The sequence below is a fragment of the Haliotis rufescens genome, unplaced genomic scaffold (assembly GCF_023055435.1).
Source record: "Haliotis rufescens isolate VD_foot unplaced genomic scaffold, xgHalRufe1.0.p SCAF_81, whole genome shotgun sequence".
NCBI lineage: Eukaryota > Metazoa > Mollusca > Gastropoda > Lepetellida > Haliotidae > Haliotis > Haliotis rufescens.
In genome coordinates this window covers 734298-753920 of record NW_025964374.1, presented here as the reverse complement: position 1 = coordinate 753920, position 19623 = coordinate 734298, and the positions used below count along the sequence as shown (strand labels likewise).

The following is a 19623-nucleotide window of genomic DNA, read 5'->3' as shown; positions in this document are numbered from 1 at the left end:
CCGCCGTCATATAGCTGGAATATTGCTGAGTACGGCGTTAAACAACCAACCAACCAGCAAACAAACAAACAAACATTCAGATTAAAAAAAGACGAAAAGTGATTCACGAGGTGTATCTCTTTATTCAGATAGAAAGTTTTACGACCTTCGGTCGACATAAAAGAAGTAAATAATATAACCATAAATCTTACACATAGCCATCAAGCGCATGCGTGTATATAACCAATGACGTTATAGGTGTATTTAACCAATCACGTTTGCAAGCCTATAACTATTGACTATGGAAAACATACGTATTTGCACACAGCCAATGTCCGTATTGATGCATATAACCAGTAATCATATTCATGGATTTAACCAAGGTTTATCCCCTTTCTATGTTGGCTAAATAAAATTCGAACTCTTTGGTGTCAGCCAATTTATTGAGAGGAGCGGCATGGGTCGAGTCCAATGTTTCGAGTGGGTTGTCGATCTGAATTAAGGAATCGCCAACAACAACCTTAAACCAAATATGTCGCTGTATAGTATACCAAGCTTTCTTTTTTACCGTAATGCTCCACCTGAACATATGACAGGCATTGTAAACACGTATCACAGCAATTTATTAAGATGACATGAAGTGGGCACCCCTAAAGAAAACTATGCAAGCCTTGCAAGTTTCGTTTCACGCCGCACGCCTCCATTATGACGTCATACCTCTCATTGTGACGCACAAGATATGTCGTGTATAGATAAGCGCCAAATTTCAATCTGTTGTTCCCAAACTTGAAATACATTCTCTCTGTAGATTTCTATTGAATTTACTGCACAAATGTATTGCGATGTGTGTGTGTGTGTGTGTGCGTGTGCGTGTGCGTGTGCGTGTGCGTGTTAGCCTAGTGGTCAAAGCGTTCGCCCGTCACGTGGAAGACCGGGGTTCGATTACCCACATGGGTTCAATGTATAAAGACCATTTCTGGTTTCCTCCGCCGTGATGTTACTGGGATATTGCTAGAAGCGCCGTAAAACCATACTGACTGACTAAAATGAATATAGTAGTAACCGCAATTTTGCATTTTGTAACCCATGATTGTACATATAAATATTTACATGTGCCTACCGATAATCACTAAAAAAGAAGTACTTTTCTATTAATATAAGCTTCCGCGGTGATGCAACCGTTACTTCGGCTGTTTCAATCAGAGGGGGTTTTCCTGGGATTGATAACCTCTGATCCACCAATCAGAATCGAGTAATTCCTATATTCATGGTAGAATGCATGTTTATAGTCCATAAAGTAACCATTTTCTGTCACAAACTCTTTCTTTGAATCTGTTACTTATTATGACTGTCCTATATGTATCTCAAGCGACGAAGTCACCGCCCATCTATTGCTTCAACGCAATCAGGGCCACAGAAAGCTCTCCGTTAAAATAAGCTCAGGATTCAGGCTCGGATCTTGTTGGTTACTCTGAAAGCAAAATGCAGGGTGTAAATGAATCAGATACATAGTATTACATGCACGGCAACACCTGATGAAAAACTTGCCAAATACATTTCTTTGGGAAGTTGTTTTTTTGTTGCTTAACGCCACACTCAGCACCATTTCAGCTGTATGACAGCGGCCTGTAAATAATCGAATCTGGACTAGACAATCCAGTGACAGACATCGCGAGCATCGATCCACGCAACTAGTCGCCTATTACAACAAACATGGCTTTCCTAAGATCACTCACAACCTGGTGTTTCACGGGGGTGAATCTGAATGACATATCTATGTGACAATATCGTGTAAATATAACCAATAATCATATACATGTACATATAACAATGGACACACACACACACACACACACACACACACACGTAGAGGTTGGTCAGCACCATACACGAACACGTGGGTTTCACCAAACCGGTAATAGGGCTGGGACGAGTCAAAATTTACTACTCGGGTACCCACCCCCCTATTACCCGACCCTACCTGGATACCCACTGTAGGCCCCAAGAGATAGGTACAAAATTTCCGATGAGGTATTTTTTTACCATAGCCCTGGCAAAACGTATTTAGATACACGTATCAAACAATCTGGTCATGCCTACACTGAAGTATGAAAAGTCAGAAGAAATGGGTGCATAGTCAGAAAGAAATCCGAACATTAGTGACTTGAAGTGTAACCATAGAGTTCCAGATAATTTTTGTCATTAAACAATATATCACGTGACTAACCACGGGTCCGGGTAGTCCTGTAGGTACCCAGGTCCTACTCAGTACTCACCCGACCCGAGTTCCCGAGTTACCCGTCCCAGCCCTAACTCGTAAACGTCTCAGACCATCGCGTTTACCTTGCTCCCACATCAGTCTGACAAGCCACGATCTTACTGAAATATTAAGCTACGTTAAACCTAAACTAGTTCCACAGCTGGTTCGCGCAACTCGTTTTGCGCTTTTAGCCAAAAGGCGGCAACCAAAAAATGTGGTATAAATCTGTACCATATCCGGTTGTAGATGCGCATGCCTGGCGTCCCTGAATACGACCGTAAATAATCATGATACATGTCTACACATGGAAAGTTTGTTTTGCGCGATAAAACTTACAACGATAGCTCTGTTGATATTGGATCTCCCTGAATAGAGCGATTTTACTTCACTGGCAAACGCCAAGTAGTCCGCCACTTGTGGTAACCGAGGACCAATGAATGCTAGGTTATGTGTCGTCCAATCGCAACCTACGAGAAATCGACCACCGCCTGTCTACTCGTTTAGGTAGACAGGAGCCGAGTCAATGTTATGTTGGTTTGTTGTTTAACGCCGTATTCAGCGATAGTCCTGCTATATAACGATGGTCTGTAAATAATCGTGCCTGGACCAGACAATCTAGTGATTGACACCACGAGCATCGATGTACGCAATGGGGATACGATGACTTGCTTCAACCGAGCCTGACCACCCGATCCCGTTAGTCGCCTCTTACGACAGGCATGGGTTGCTGGAGATCCACTTTAAATCCGGATCTTTACCGGCAACTTATTTCAATGGACAGAGAGAGTGTGTGGCTTTGGTTTATGCCACGCCTACGTATCTCACGGTTTGTTATGTAAAGGAATAAAGCCCACCATGACTACAGTGACCGCACAGGGGCGGGGTGGTAGCCTGGTGCACATGGTTAAAGCATTCGATTCTCGACATGGGTACAATGTGTGAAGCCCATTTCCGGTATCCCCCGCCGTAATATTGCTTGAATATTGCTAAAAGCGGCGTAAAACCATACTCACTCACTCAGTGACCCCACGGTCACGTGTATGAATGTGACAGATCACGGATCGGGGTTTAGGACGACTTTTGAATTCAAACGACCAGCGGATCTTGACAAGGGACGTTGTCTATGTACACTCAGCACCCAAAGACGCCTTCAACAAAAGTTTGTATTTATAGCTCAAAACCAAATGTCTCCACTTACTCACTCATTCACGCTGGGATATTTCCAAAAGCGGCCTAAAACACAACTCACTCACTCACTTACCCTTGAATATTACCAAAAGCTGCCCAAAACACAACTAACTCCCTCACTCTTGAATAGTCCCCCAAACGGCCTAAAACCCAACTCACTCACTCACTATCCTATAATTCTAATCACTAACTTATGCCTAACAGGGCGCTTTTGATATGAAATAGTATTTGCGGATATTGAAGGTATCGAATAGTTTAAATTAATATTCATGTCGTAATGAAGAGAACATATAAAGTAGAAAGAGGAATGTTTGTATTACGTCAGTGAGTGCGGGATTTATGTAGTTTGAAAGGTGTGTTTGTTTATCACAGCGAGTCAGGTTCGTTTGGGGAGGAAAGCTCAGACGACGCAGAACGTAGAAGGTCGAACCAATAATCATAATGGGGATTCGAGCCTACGTCAAGTGTATGCCACAGTCTGCTATATCGAATCCATTTTATGGTTTCTTACATCGGATTGATTTGTGAGTAACACCAAGGACATCTACAACACATTATTATCTTATACAAACATTTACCATTTGCTCAGGGGGCACGGGTGGCCCAGTCGTCTAAGGCGCCGCGATTCACTGTGCAGAGTTGCGTCCCTTGGGCACGCCAGAAACCTATGATTGTGGGTTCGAATCCCGGTACGCCCCGATTATGTTTCTAGGTTAGTCAGCACCATACCCGTGCTCGTGGGTTTCACCGAAGTGGTAAACGTCTGAGACCTGCATCACTCCGGGCTTTCCTCCCACATTAAGCTGACACGCCGCGATATAACTGGAATACTGTTAAAAGCGGCGTAAAACCCAACTCACTCACTCACTACCATTTGCTCAACTGCAACGTGCTTTTTAATCCATACTTTTACCACTATGTATATAGCGGCCATAACCTCGCAAAACACTCTTGTTATTGTAATTAATGCCGCTTCAAAGGTGAAAACTTCTGAAAGATTTACCTGTGTTTCGAATGATGGATGCCATCGGTTCCAAGAGACTGTTGCCATGACGACACAATCCTGAACAATAGCATATCATGAGCAATGGCGGTCTTGTCCTCCGTGGTCATATCCCAGTCTCTCTTGTTAGTGTTATACCTCCCAACTGGCCTGTCTCCTTTCTCCACACACGACATATCACAGAATATATCTACAAAACAGCAGGAGACCCTATATGATAACAGTTTCGTGGGCTTGAATTTATGGAACCCACTCTCCACTCCAGAAAGAGCAAAACACAAAACCAATATATGTATAACGTTGGTCGCCATTGTCCAAGGCGAGTTCTGAACTCAATCAGCAGAGAGACAGAAGTTTCTTATTCTGGGCGATGATTTCAAATTCTTCAAGATACTGGTTCAGGGTTGTTGCTAAGTAACTATCTCACTAGAAGCCCAGTGTGTTTTGGAAAACAATCATTTGGACGGTCACTGACGAACAACGAATGAAACAGATCATGCAATGTTTAACTTTTAAACAACGTTCACGTCAAAACCTTTACGTCGATTGTGGGTGTGTAAAGTCTGTTTTTTTAAAAATGCCTTCAAATGTTGAGCATTGTGACAACGTTGTCATTTAATCCAACGTTGGTCATTGTCGACGGAGTTACTATTGGTCAGATCCTCCTTCAAAGGTACGCCTGTTCAAGTTGTCTGCATCTGCGCCGACAGACGGCGGTGGTAACGTGGGTGGCGATGTGGGCGTTGGGGTCGATGAAAGGACGGACGGGGAGGATGGTGACGTTGCCTTCCTCTGCCGGCGAATCCATGTAGCCAGGAAGCTGTGCTTAAGCCGATATTTATACCATGTCTGCCACGTGGGTCATGCGTCGGCGTTTGTTGTTAGGAGGGTACAAACACTGACACGTGATAATGACTTCAGTGGGGTGACTAAAGGATAAATTGAAATATGGATTGAAAGCATATGTCCTACTCATCGTTTTGCAAGTCATGCACTTTTTTTAAGAAGATTAATTGACTCATCTTCTTGTTCTGGCAGTTAACATACTATTTAGCTTGTTTATGGACTATAACAGCCTGGTCCCGAACTACATGTATAACAGGTTGGTAATGAACTATAGCAATTTTGGTCATGAACTATAACAGGCTGGTCATGAACTATAACATGTTGGTCATGAACTAAAACATGTTGGTCACGAACTATACCAGGTTATTATGAACTATAACAGGTTATCGTGAAATCTAACATGTTGGTCATGAACTATGACATGTTGGTCATGAACTATACCAGGTTATTATGAACTATAACAGGTTATCGTGAAATCTAACATGTTGGTCATGAACTATGACATGTTGGTCATGAACTATACCAGGTTATTATGAACTATAACAGGTTATCATGAAATCTAACATGTTGGTCATGAACTATAACAGGCTGGTCATGAACTATAACAGGTTGTCATGAACTTATAAATGTTGGTCATAAAAAATAGCAGGTTGATCATGAACTATGCAAAATCGATGCTAAAATACAAGTCAATCTTTTGATCTTGAACGGTCGGTGACCTAAAGATGATATTTCTTTGAGTTTCGGATAGTGTTTCCCGTTGAACATAATCCAATATATCACAAACTATAATTGTTTAGTCAGGACAACATTCTATAAAAATTTATGCGATATTGTTCAGTAATTATCGTCCTATTACATTATTGGAAGTTTCTGGGAAGATTCTTGCTAAAGTTATAAGTAATAGGTTGTATAGATGGGCAGAGCAGGAACAGTTTTTCACTCCGGAACAAGCAGGTTTTAGACGTGGATTCCAAACTACTGATAATATCTTTATTTTACACACAGTTATCAATAAATATCTCTCGTTGTATAAGGGTCGCCTTTACTGTGCCTTCATTGACCTGAAAGCAGCTTTTGATTCTGTAGACAGGACAAGTCTTTTATTCAAACTCTGGTCTGGTAATGTCAAAGGCAGAATGTATAATGTATTAAGAAATATGTATGCAAAAGTAAAGTCATGTGTCTCGCTTGAAAAGGGTTACACTCCATTCTTTGATTGTGCATTTGGCGTACGTCAAGGGTGCCAGTTATCTCCCTTTTTGTTTTCTTTCTTTATCAATGATTTGGTGGGATTTCTAGCGCTAGACGGTCAAAGATGTATAAGTTTAGACTTTATTGAGTTGTTTATTTTGCTTTTTGCAGACGACATTGTTTTGTTTGACAGTACACCATTGGGATTGCAAAGGAGAATTAACAAACTAGATACCTATTGTCAGAAATGGAAGCTTAAAATAAATACTGATAAAAGTAAAGTTATTGTATTTAGAAAAGCTGGCAGATTGAGGAAATATGAGAAATTTTATTTGGGTAGAGAAAACCTAGAAATCGTTAAATCGTATAAATACTTGGGCGTTCATTTTTTTAGTTCTGGCAGTTGGTATATTACACAGAAAATATTAGCTGAACAGGCATGGAAAGTGTTATCATTAGCTAGATCATCAATTAAGGATTTTTATAGTTTACCACTTAATGTTTAATTGCATATTTTTTATGTAAAAATTGTACCTATTTTGCTATATGGAGCCGAAGTTTGGGGTTTTCACTCTTCGCCTAATATTCTTCATGTTCAGAATAAGTTTTGTAAACAAATACTAAGACTTTCTGTCTCGACCCCGAACATTGTAGCTCGTGGTGAGCTTGGCAGGTACTCTTTGAATGTCAATAAACACATTAAGATAGTTAAATATTGGATGAGGTGCATAAGTCGAAGGGAAAATATAATATTGTACAATGTATATAGATATCAGTATAGTTTAGCAGAGAAAAATATAAATTGCTGGGCACTAAAAGTAAAAAACCTATTGTTCACTTATGGTTTTGGACATGTATGGATGGAGCAGCGTGTTGTCAATGTCCAACACTTTATAGTCGAGTTTAAACAAAGATGTATTGACACTGACGTTCAAAATTGGCTATCAGACCTTGGTAAATATTCTAAACTTGAAATGTACAGACAAATTAAGGTGCAGTTAAGCGAAGAAGATTATTTTAATGTAATTAATGTAAAAGCTTATTGCATAGCGTTATGCAAGTTCCGCTGTTCCAACCACGACCTTATGATTGAGTACGGTCGACGTCTCAAACTTGACCGTAAGAATCGCCTTTGTCCCTTTTGTGTAATACCTAATATTGAATCTGAACTACATTTTTGTCTTGAATGTCCATTTTATCAGGACTTAAGAGAAAGTCTTATTCTAGAATTTTATTATAAATTCCCATCGAACAATAAGCTTATTTTATTATTCACATCACGGAAAATCACGGTCATAAATAATTTGGCTAAATTTATCTTTTTAGCTTTAAAGAAACGTAGTAAATATTTTGCATAATATGTATGCCCATCATTTAATATTTGCATAAACAGAAACTGTAATCACATGATATGGCGCTTCAGCGCTAATTATGTCAAGTTTTATGTATAATGGGCCGGTGGCCCCTTTACCGTAATAAACACACTCTACTCTACAAGTAATGTTGTTCTTCCAACAAAATATGTACTTTGTGAAACATGTCATCTTTAAGGGACCTGTTTCAATAAAAAACACAACCTGCCGAAAAGAACAAAGTTACTGTGACAAAGGGCTTCGTGCAATGTTTCAATTCATCTGTCCAGTCCATGGGTTCCTGGTCTGATTCTCGTCGGATTCTACAGACGCATATCAAATGAGTGAGTGAGGTGGGTTTTACGCCATTTTAGCAATATTCCAGCAATATGACGGCGGGGGGCACCAGAAATGGGCTTCACACATTGTACCCATCGAATCGAATCGAACCCGGGTCTTCGGCGTGACGAGCGAACGCTTTAACCACTAGGCTTACCCGATCGCCCCCATATCAAATCACAATCACGTACTTTCATTGAACGATTTATTGTATTGATTTCCATTTGTCTGTGTCAGATTTAGACAGCCATTGACAAAATTGTGTGAGCATTCTCTTTGCATAAATGAGTGAGTGAGTCGGATTTACCACCCCTTTGAACAGTATTTTTTAATAAATCACAGGAACCAGCTTAATGTGGGAGGAAAGCACGAAGTGCAGGTCTCAAACGTTTACCACGTTGGTGAAACCCACGAGCACGGTCTGGTGTTGACAAACTTAGAAACATATTCACGGCTAACCGAAATTCGAAATCACGATCATAGGTTTCTGGCGTGCCCAAGGGACGCAACTCTGCACAACGACTTGCGGCGCTCTAGACGATTCTTTCTACTCGGCTTAATAGATATTAAGCTAAAAATAATTCAACAGCCTATCTCGACTTGCGAATAGCTCACATGTAAATACAACCCTTTGTCGTTGAAAGTGTCCGAAAATAGAAGCATGACTTTAAATTCGTTAATGCGTGGGAGTTAGTACATAGACTACACCCACAGTATAAAGCTTCCCTCTGATCAATATCATTGTCTCAAACACAAACGACGTAGAATATGCAATTAAGCTCCTATTAGAGATATAACACATTCCGCACGTATCACAAATGGCATATAAACATTCTCTAAATTAGACGTACAGATAATAATGTTATGTTATTGCCAGTCACGTTACTTTCTGAAATGGCGACATAGCCTAACACAAAGCATGGAGCAGAATACTAAACACGAGCTTCAGAAATTATTTACAGCACAATATCCTCCTGATGGGTCGTAAATAATGTCTTTGGCCATTAAGATAACGTCTGACCTATCCACGCGGTCTTAGAACGCTGTGATGTCACAGTCAAACTGACGTGAGTCAATGACGCCATATTGGAGGTCGACGTATTGGGTAAGGGTTTATAAACACTCGTCAAGCCTCGTTATCAACTTCAATAGACTCGGCCCTGCTCTTACTAAATAATTAGCGGTCGGTCGCCCTTTGCTATTTGACCAGTGGACAGAGCATATAATCCCCCAGGAAGCGAGCACCTGCGTTTATATTTGTTATGCGATATTTAGCACATATTTTCGTGTTGGTCGAGGCCATATTCTCGTACATAAAGCTCATATCACCGCGTAATCTGTCTCCCAGACGTTAGGGAATTATTTGTCGACTCCTGGCTCCATTTTGATTTGATTTTGCAGACATATATTTGTTACAAAGATAATTTTATATCTGGGACGAAATGTTAGTCTAATAACTACTGCTTTGCTGTCTGGAGAGTATAAAGGTTTAGCTATACCCAGGTGCTGTGTAAGATCATGGTATAAGAACTTGTTTGGTTCTTAACGTGTTCTTGTAGTTCTTTGATTGGACTAATACTGTGCATCTTTGCACCACCCCTGGATCCCTGTATGCAATGATGCGTTGGAACTCCGTTATCTGGGCCCGCTTACACAAAGCGATGTTAGCGCTATGATGGTCTTAACTCGGGTACTCAAACAAAACTAAGATCGGTTTGTGTAAGTGGACCCTGTGCATTAACATTCAAGTGAAATCGTCCTGATTACCGAAACAGCGATACAGAATAATACCCCTTGTAGATGGTCCTAACTTTAATTGCAAGAGTATTCGGACACGTACTATTGAGAATGAGATGGTTTGCCTGTTTAACTCTATTTCAGTTATATCACGGTGTGTCAGTTTAAGCCAGAGGTATGCAGGTATTTTCCACCTCGGTTAAACCACAAACCAAGAAGCATAACCATAGCGAATCTGATAGTCGAACCCAGGATCATAGATGTTGGAAACGTCTAAGGGACGCAACTCTGTACAGCGACGACTTGTTACCCTTTTACCCACACGTCCTTCGTTGTATAGTAACATGTAACTAGTATTCATGACGAGTTTTATGGAATTAACCTCTCATTTCAGAATTTTAAATATTTTTGTTGAAGTGGATAGAGCGCGCTAGCCTTTTAAGTGGGGTGTCTCCATGCTGTAGTGGATAGAGCACTCTAGCCTTTTAAGTGGGGCGTCTCCATGATGTAGTGGATAGAGCACTCTAGCCTTTTAAGTGGGGTGTCTCCATGCTGTAGTGGATAGAGCACTCTAGCCTTTTAAGTGGGGTGTCTCCATGCTGTAGTGGATAGAGCACTCTAGCCTTTTAAGTGGGGTGTCTCCATGCTGTAGTGGACAGAGTGCGCTAGCCTTTTAAGTGGGGTGTCTCCATGGTGTAGTGGATAGAGCGCGCTAGCCTTTTAAGTGGGGTGTCTCCATGCTGTAGTGGACAGAGTGCGCTAGCCTTTTAAGTGGGGTGTCTCCATGGTGTAGTGGATAGAGCGCGCTAGCCTTAAAAGTGGGGCGTCTCCATGGTGTAGTGGATAGAGCGCGCTAGCCTTTTAAGTGGGGTGTCTCCATGCTGTAGTGGATAGAGCACTCTAGCCTTTTAAGTGGGGTGTCTCCATGGTGTAGTGGATAGAGCGCGCTAGCCTTTTAAGTGGGGCGTCTCCATGATGTAGTGGATAGAGCGCGCTAGCCTTTTAAGTGGGGCGTTTTGGCCAGATCATACCATGGTAACAGACGTTAAAAGGTGGTACTTGTTGTTACCCTGCCTGGCACCTGGCATTAAGGGAATAAAACAAGGACTGGTCTGTTCGGGGTCACTATATAATGAGTGGGGTATCCATGTTAAACGCCGTCACGGTATCTCAGTCGGCTAGCACTACACAAGTCCGAACGTGTACTACCAGTCACACACACGAGTGCATACATGTCGATACACGAACAGTCTTAAATCTGTCTTTCACAGACAAGTCATGCTCTGTCATGTCTATGAAGGCCGAACCCATTAACTACCCGATATAGCATCACTGGAAACAGAGCCCACTCCAAACGGATGCTAGGCAAAGATGACAAAACAAACTACAATTTCAGTTTCAGTCGCGTGTCATCCGTGGTATCCGTCAACAGCATCATGCGCATCGATTTCGGACATCCCGCTACCAGTTCGTTAATTTGTCTCCAAGAACACCCCTTCCTAATATCTATTTTTCTTCTAATATGAATATCTGAACAAACAGATGTCCTTGAGCCCCGAGCTTTGTTGATTACAATATTCAGTTGCTGTGGCACTTTGTGCGCTCCAACACATTATCTGGAGCATCAATGTCGGGTAAAGTACGTGCATGTCAGTCACTCAAACACATTACCGTGTTTCTGTATTAGCTTAATGTCAACCCACTCTCAAGCCAGCTATGTACTTTGTGTTAATGGCATAATGGAATACATAGAGAATCTCGCCCGAGTGTCTTTTGATATCAAATATAATAACACGGGTTGATAAAAGTGGAAAAACTCCGATATCTACATGGTAGATATCGCTTTTATAAATCATTGATTTGGCCTATTTCGATTTAAGAATGATATTGGATGATAAATAAAATATCACCCTCGTGTCTTTCGAAATAGACTCGTTGGTATATTTGATATCAAAAGACACTCGGGTGAGATTCTCTATTTATTACCCACGATGACGAACATATCCGGGTTCACGAAAATCTTAATGTGCCCATGTGTCATATCACGTCACGAGACAACAGTGTATAGTTTCCGTCATCTTGACGGCAGTGTTGACGTCATTCGAATCTTATTGTGACGTGAGGTCGGAATGACGTCAATCTAGAAACGACGTCATAGCTGAAGATTGTTGACGTCATTCGAAAAATTGTGGTTCAATTGCCGTTGCGACTTGCTGGCCTTCTAGGTAAACACTAATATTCGTCTGTGTGTGTAGACATCTTCTTCGGTGATAAACAGAACATTTTATGAGTGTTCATGTCATACTATGTTTACAACGTTCGTGTCGTGAACATAGTATGACATGAACACTCCCATACTACTAGTATCCTTTATATATTATACATTTGTTTTCAAAATGCTTTCAAAATATATTAAATCAGCCAATAAATGGGTACTCAAATACATATGTTCGTGGAGCGGTTACGAAATAGCGGTATTCATACAGGCTATTACCTCCGAAAGATTACTGTATTCTCGACTTCGGTTTCTTTGATTCAGTATGAGCAAGACACTTTGTAAACAAACAAAAAAATGTTTTGACGTAAAATTTATTAAAGTGAGTGATTAAATGGAAATATATACTTAACATATATATTTCCTTAACAGTATATAATATCGGCAAGATATTCCATATAAACTCGACGACCGGAATTTGGTCGCGAGCTTAATAATTCGGGTCACCTTCTGAAACTATCCGATCCTTTAGATGACCCTCAGTCTTCCTAGTCACATTCTTAAACCACCGATCTCCATTTTAATGACCCACATTTCTTCTGGTGTCATTCTGAAACCGACCGCCTCGGTGGTCTAGTGCGAAAGGTTGAGGGTTCAATGCCCCGTCGCATCATATCAAAAGACGTTAAAAGATGGTACTTGTTGTTACCCTGTCTGGCGCTCGGCATTTAGGGGAAAAACAAGGACTGGTCGGCTTGGAGTCAGTATACTGTGTCTGAGTGGGGTATTCATGTTAAACTGCGGCATGGTATCTCAGTGGGCTAGCACTTTAAATCGGAATCTGTCCGGACTAGTACAAGTAGCCACACATACACGTGCATCCACGTCGCTATATAAGTGCAATCTTGATCGCGACGTTAAACCCCATTTCACCTCACCTCACATTCTGAAACCACCCGATCTCCATTTATTGACCCATAGTCTTCCTGGTCATATTCTCAAACCACTCGACTCACATTTTAGTCGGTTCTTGCAAGTATTGGATACTTGGACAAAAAGAAATCACACATTTCCAGTTCACATCCAACGTGAAAGACACTCTGACAAAGCGGACTAAAAAAAATCTGCTATATTGTTTAACACCGCACCATCAATCTTGCATTTATACGTGGCAACTATTTACTCCGAGACCGTTTCAGAAGGGTTCTCAGATTTACTGTTACAGTTCAACTAATAAACAGTGCATTGAAAATCAATAATATTTATCACTACGACATCACTGAACTACATTATTAAAGCGATATATTATTTGAGCTTAAAATTTGTTCTGAGTACTACTCTTCTGCACACTGCCTGATATATGTCAGGACACGCGTAACGTCTTCACGACCATACACAGGTCAGCTTTAACCATCCTGACCCGGGTACTCTACAGGACGAACTGAGCTGCCAGTGCCACCACAGGGGCCGCCGTGGGGACCCCCGGGTATGGCCCGCATGACCCCGCGATATCGATGTGGGAGTATCTCAAGGGGGTGGCAGAATCTTTGCCATGCTGGAATAGATAAAGATTATCATCATTATCTTCACTGTGACATACGGGTTTTGATAAAGAGAAAGGTTTGATATACTAAACTTTCCTCTAACTACTTGGTAGTTTATACTGAGGGTGCTGTCGAGATTCCATGAACGACCTGCCAAACCTTGTCAATATGAAGTTGCCACATGCACGACCTACCAAACATTGTCAATATCAAGTTGCCACATGCAAGACCTACCAAACATTGTCAATATCAAGTTGCCCTATGCACGACCTACTATACCTTGTCAATATCAAGTTGCCCCTCGCACGACCTGCTTTACCTAGTCAATATCAAGTTGCCCCATGCACGACCTAACCCACCATCTCAATATCAAGTAGCCTCATGCAAGACCTAGCATACCTTGTCAATATCAAATTGCCCCATGCACGACCTACCATACCTTGTCAATATCAAGTTGCCCTATGCACGACCTACCACACCTTGTCAATATCAAGTTGCCCCATGCACGACCTACCATACCTTGTCAATATCAAGTTGCCCCACGCACGACCTACCATACCTTGTCAATATCAAATTGCCCCACGCACGACCTACCCCACCATGTCAATATCAAGTTGCCTCATGCAAGACCTACCATACCTTGTCAATATCAAGTTGCCCCACGTACGACCTACCCCACCATGTCAATATCAAGTTGCCTCATGCAAGACCTACCATACCTTGTCAATATCATGTTGCCCCATGCACGACCTACCACACCTTGTCAATATCAAGTTGCCCCATGCACGACCTACCATACCTTGTCAATATCAAGTTGCCCCACGCACGACCTACCCCACCATGTCAATATCAAGTTGCCTCATGCAAGACCTACCATACCTTGTCAATATCAAGTTGCCCCATGCACGACCTACCCCACCTGTCAATATCAAGTTGCCCCATGCACGACCTACCATACCTTGTCAATATCAAGTTGCCCCATGCACGACCTACCCCACCATGTCAATATCAAGTTGCCTCATGCAAGACCTACCATACCTTTTCAATATCACGTTGCCCCATGCACGACCTACCACCCCATGTCAATATCAAGTTGCCCCATGCACGACATACCTCACCATGTCAATATCAAGTTGCCCCATGCACGACTTTCCCCACCCTGTCAATATCAAATTGCCTCATGCACGATCTACCATACCTTGTCAATATCAAATTGCCCCATGCACGACCTACCATACCTTGTCAATATCAAGTTGCCCTATGCACGACCTACCCCACCATGTCAATATCAAGTTGCCCCATGCACGATCTACCCCACCATGTCAATATCAAGTTGCCCCATGCACGACCTACTACACCTTGTCAATATCAAGTTGCCCCATGCACTGCCTACAACTGGGCAATATCCAGGGGCCCATACTACCTGGTCGATGCCAGCCGCTATCATCATGAATGCAGGAGGGGACTGATGTCCTCTATGCAACCAAGGACCAGGGTTACGGATCATGCACTGGAGTGTGTGCTCATACTCCGACGCCCCCTTGTGGACACGGTAATCCTACACGAGAAAGAAGACGGCATGAATAGGACTGCCATACCTTGTCAAGGCCCGACGCCATCATCATGTAGGCCGCGGGAGACTGGTGACCTCTGCCGACTTGTGGGGCACCCACACCAATCTGGCATTGCAAGGTGTCTTCGTATTCGGACTTCCCCTTGTGGATGGTATAGTCCTGTGATGATGATTGTGATGATGATAATGATAATATTGATAACGTGATAATGATAACAATGTAATAATAATAATCATAATTATAAACCCTCTTTGCTGCATTTTGCAATCTGTAAATAATAAAAATAATAACAACGATAATGATCCTTTACATGGATCACCCTGAACTTATTGCCAATGGTGGATCTACACTAAAAAAACCAGATTCAACATTCTTCATTGAAAATTTTGAAACGTGGCAAGGTAGAAGAGGGCGGATCAGTCAGTTTACTTGGAGGAGGAGTTATTGGCCATCTTGTGGAAGGTCAGGCCTATACGTACTTAGGGATGCAGATTAGGGACAAACTCCAGAATGCCCATATCAAGGAAAAACTTCGGGCTGGGTACAAATGTAGAAAATCTGGAGTTCATAGCTGAACGCTCGCAACAAAGTCAAAGCCACAAATACTTATGCTAAGCCCGTCCTTTCTTATTTATTTGGTGTTGTTGATTGGACGAAACAAGAAATTCAGGGTATTGACACCCTCATACGAAGAATCATGTCAGACAATTGATTCCGCCACCCTCGCTCTTCCCTCAATCGCTTATATTTACTAATTATGATGGTTTGATTAATGTGGAGGAATTGTTTTTGCACTTTTGTACACATTTATTTGTCTGATGATCCTCCTGTGAAGCATGTCAAGACTCATGATAAAAACAAGGCATTCCACAGTTTTCTAAAACGAGCCAAGGACGTGGGACATAATCTCAATGTCATTGTTGATTATGTTGATGGTACTGTACTGCTGGACGGTACAGAAATGAGTGTCAACCAAGCGAATTGCCATATCAAATCTGCCCAGACTCAGTTCTTCAAGGAGAGGCTTTCTGAGCGACCACTGCATCGAGTTTATGTGCAGTGTGTTGAGAGGGTAAGCGACCCTGCAGAGTCCTTCGCCTGAATGAAGTCGGCTTGCCTGTAAAGTGAAACAGGTTTTCTCTTTGCTTCTCAGGACCAGCCACTTCCCACTCGAAACCGTCAATGTGTGATTTTGCATCAACATGTAAACATGAAATGTAGATTATGTAATGAATTGAATTAGACTGTCCAACACATTGTCAGTGGATGCCAGCTTTGGCACAAACACAGTGTCTTCAGCGACATGATGGCGTAGCTCGATCATTTTATTACCGTCTTCGCCATGCTTGTGGTTTTGACGTAGAGGGCCACCCATTAATATGTAGAGGGCGTCATGGAAATGATAAATACAAAATTCTTTGGAATAGGCCCATTTACAGCCTTAGACGTATCCGGGCCAACAAACCTGATCTTGTCCGTTTTGATAAATCCAATGAAATCATTTATATCATTGAATTTTCTGTCCCCTTTGACACTGATGTGATTGACAAGATTGAGGAAAAACATAGCAAATATGCGGACCTCACGCTTGCATCCCAAGTACCAAGTTGTCCAACTCCCCATTGTTTGGGTAATGCAGAAAGCTGCAGTGTTGGGGAGTCTTCACATCCTCCGAAAAGTTCTGGGTGTGTTTGACTCGGCAGCGCTTCTTTGGAGAAGTCCCATTGGTTGTCTGGGCTGCGTGTGAGGGGGCAAGGGCCCTGAGCTGATGATGAGCCTAACCAGCCTGACTGTGCCAGGATCACCCAAACCCTCTTTGCTGCATTTATTATTTTAATCTGTAAATAATAATAATAATAATTACAACAATATAGCGACCCTCATTTGTTATAAACTTGGTCTCTATTTGCTACCACTTTGAATGATTTGTCAGTTGTTCAACGCTGCACTCTAGTAAATAATAGAGTCTGGACCAGACAATCCAGTGATCGATATTGTGAGCAACGACCCACACCACCAGGGTATGGAGACACGCTATCAACCAAGTCAGCGAGGCTGACCACCCGATCCATTAGTCGCCTCAAACGACCAGCAAAGGTTGCTTGAGACCTATTCTAACCATGAATCTCCAATGAATAATCTCACCAGACCTGGGTAGGTGGCATTCACCGACCAGCTGTTTTACTCCCTAGTCAAACAAAATACTTTAAGTGCTGCTACCTCTCTCCTGATGGTCGACACCTCAAGTGGATCCCCGAACCTGTCTCCAGACTTCTGTATGGCATGGGCCGAGTCCACCTCTCCCGCCGGCCCGTTGTCCATGATAATCTGTGGACAGATCAGGCTGAATGATACCAGGTTGTATAGAACATGTGGACAGATGGCACTGAATGGTACCAGGGAGTATAGAACATGTGGACAGATGGCACTGAATGGTACCAGGGAGTATAGAACATGTGGACAGATGGCACTGAATGGTACCAGGGAGTATAGAACATGTGGACAGATGGCACTGAATGGTACCAGGGAGTATAGAACATGTGGACAGATGGCGCTAAATGATACCAGGGAGTATAGAACATGTGGACAGATGGTGGTAAATGATATCAGGGAGTAAAGAACGTGTGGACAGATGGCGCTGAATGGTACCAGGGAATATAGAACATGTGGACAGATGGCGCTGAATGGTACCAGGGAGTGTAGAACATGTGGACAGATGGCACTGAATGGTACCAGGGAGTATAGAACATGTGGACAGATGGCGCTGAATGGTACCAGTGAGTATAGAACATGTGGACAGATGGCGCTGAATAGCACCAGGGAGTATAGAACATGTGGACAGATGGCACTGAATGGTACCAGGGAGTGTAGAACATGTGGACAGATGGCGCTGAATGGTACCAGGGAGTATAGAACATGTGGACAGATGGCGCTGAATAGCACCAGGGAGTATAGAACATGTGGACAGATGGCGCTGAATGGTACCAGGGAGTGTAGAACATGTTGACAGATGGCACTGAATGGTACCAGGGAGTATAGAACATGTGGACAGATGGCACTGAATGGTACCAGGGAGTATAGAACATGTGGACAGATGGCGCTAAATGATACCAGGGAGTATAGAACATGTGGACAGATGGTGGTAAATGATATCAGGGAGTAAAGAACGTGTGGACAGATGGCGCTGAATGGTACCAGGGAATATAGAACATGTGGACAGATGGCGCTGAATGGTACCAGGGAGTGTAGAACATGTGGGCAGATGGCACTGAATGGTACCAGGGAGTATAGAACATGTAGGCAGATGGCACTGAATGGCACCAGGGAGTATAGAATATGTGGACAGAGGGCGCTGAAAGGTACCAGGGAGTATAGAACATGTGGACAGATGGCACTGAAAGGTACCAGGGAGTATAGAACATGTGGACAGATGGCACTGAAAGGTACCAGGGAGTATAGAACATGTGGACAGATGGCACTGAAAGGTACCAGGGAGTATAGAACATGTGGACAGATGGCGCTGAAATGTACCAGGGAGTATAGAACATGTGGACAGATGGCGCTGAAAGGTACCAGGGAGTATAGAACATGTGGACAGATGGCACTGAAAGGTACCAGGGAGTATAGAACATGTGGACAGATGGCACTGAAAGGTACCAGGGAGTATAGAACATGTGGACAGATGGCGCTGAATGGTACCAGGGAGTATAGAACATGTGGACAGATGGCGCTGAATGGCACCAGGGAATATAGAACAAAATTCTGAGTTTACTGGTTTTGAATGACTTGAATTAAATTTGAAATGACCTAGTCTCTCTTTAAAGGTAAGGTCCCGTTCCCGGTAGTGCCAAGACAATCGTAACTCCTATATTTTAACATCGGCTTACGCCAATCGTATCACTAAGATCGCCTTGTTGGAGCGAGCCGAGCACGTTACATCCGAAGTTTGTCATTCACCTTAGCAGTAGCAACAAGTAAGACTTTTCAAGAATTAGATTGGGTTCGCTGAAGTCGGCTATTAGCGACATTGGACCTCATATCCAGAATTGACAGTTTATGGTATTATGCGAGTTTTTGGCAATCAAGGACGACACAGACAGTCCTTGTCCCACATTTGTCACCACTCGCTCCTTTCCGTAACCAGCAATATGTCACGGAGATATACGAATAGTGACGAATGCGTCTCCGAAACCGATCTTAGATTGGAAACCAGGCGCAGTGTCGTGACTCACGGAGTAGGCGTCTCCGCAGGTCCTCTTGGCGTGACCCGTGAGGGTAGCGATGGTGAAGATGTGGGGGTCGACAACGCCTGGCTCGCTTGCCTGAGGGAAAAAGAAAAACAAACTATCACTGTCGCACATAAATACGAATTTCCAAAATAAACATTCAGAA

General features: G+C 42.6%; 1 protein-coding gene across 7 annotated transcripts in view; it reads right to left on the bottom strand.

The window, feature by feature from the left end:
* Positions 1-13226: 13226 nt before the first annotated feature.
* LOC124142048 (putative aminopeptidase W07G4.4) overlaps positions 13227-19623 on the bottom strand; it is a 28901-nt gene continuing 22504 nt past the window's right edge. For 6 of the 7 annotated variants that reach the window (XM_046510305.2, XM_046510304.2, XM_046510302.2 and 3 more), the window contains 4 exons: positions 19464-19553; positions 17452-17559; positions 15256-15390; positions 13227-13668 (listed from right to left, as the gene is read on the bottom strand). In XM_046510305.2, coding sequence (XP_046366261.2) covers positions 13543-13668; positions 15256-15390; positions 17452-17559; positions 19464-19553 — 459 coding nt within the window. In that variant the 3' untranslated portion in view covers positions 13227-13542. Of the gene's footprint in view, positions 13669-15080; positions 15216-15255; positions 15391-17451; positions 17560-19463; positions 19554-19623 lie in introns of all 7 variants that reach the window. The other variant, XM_046510299.2, reaches the window with a different exon arrangement.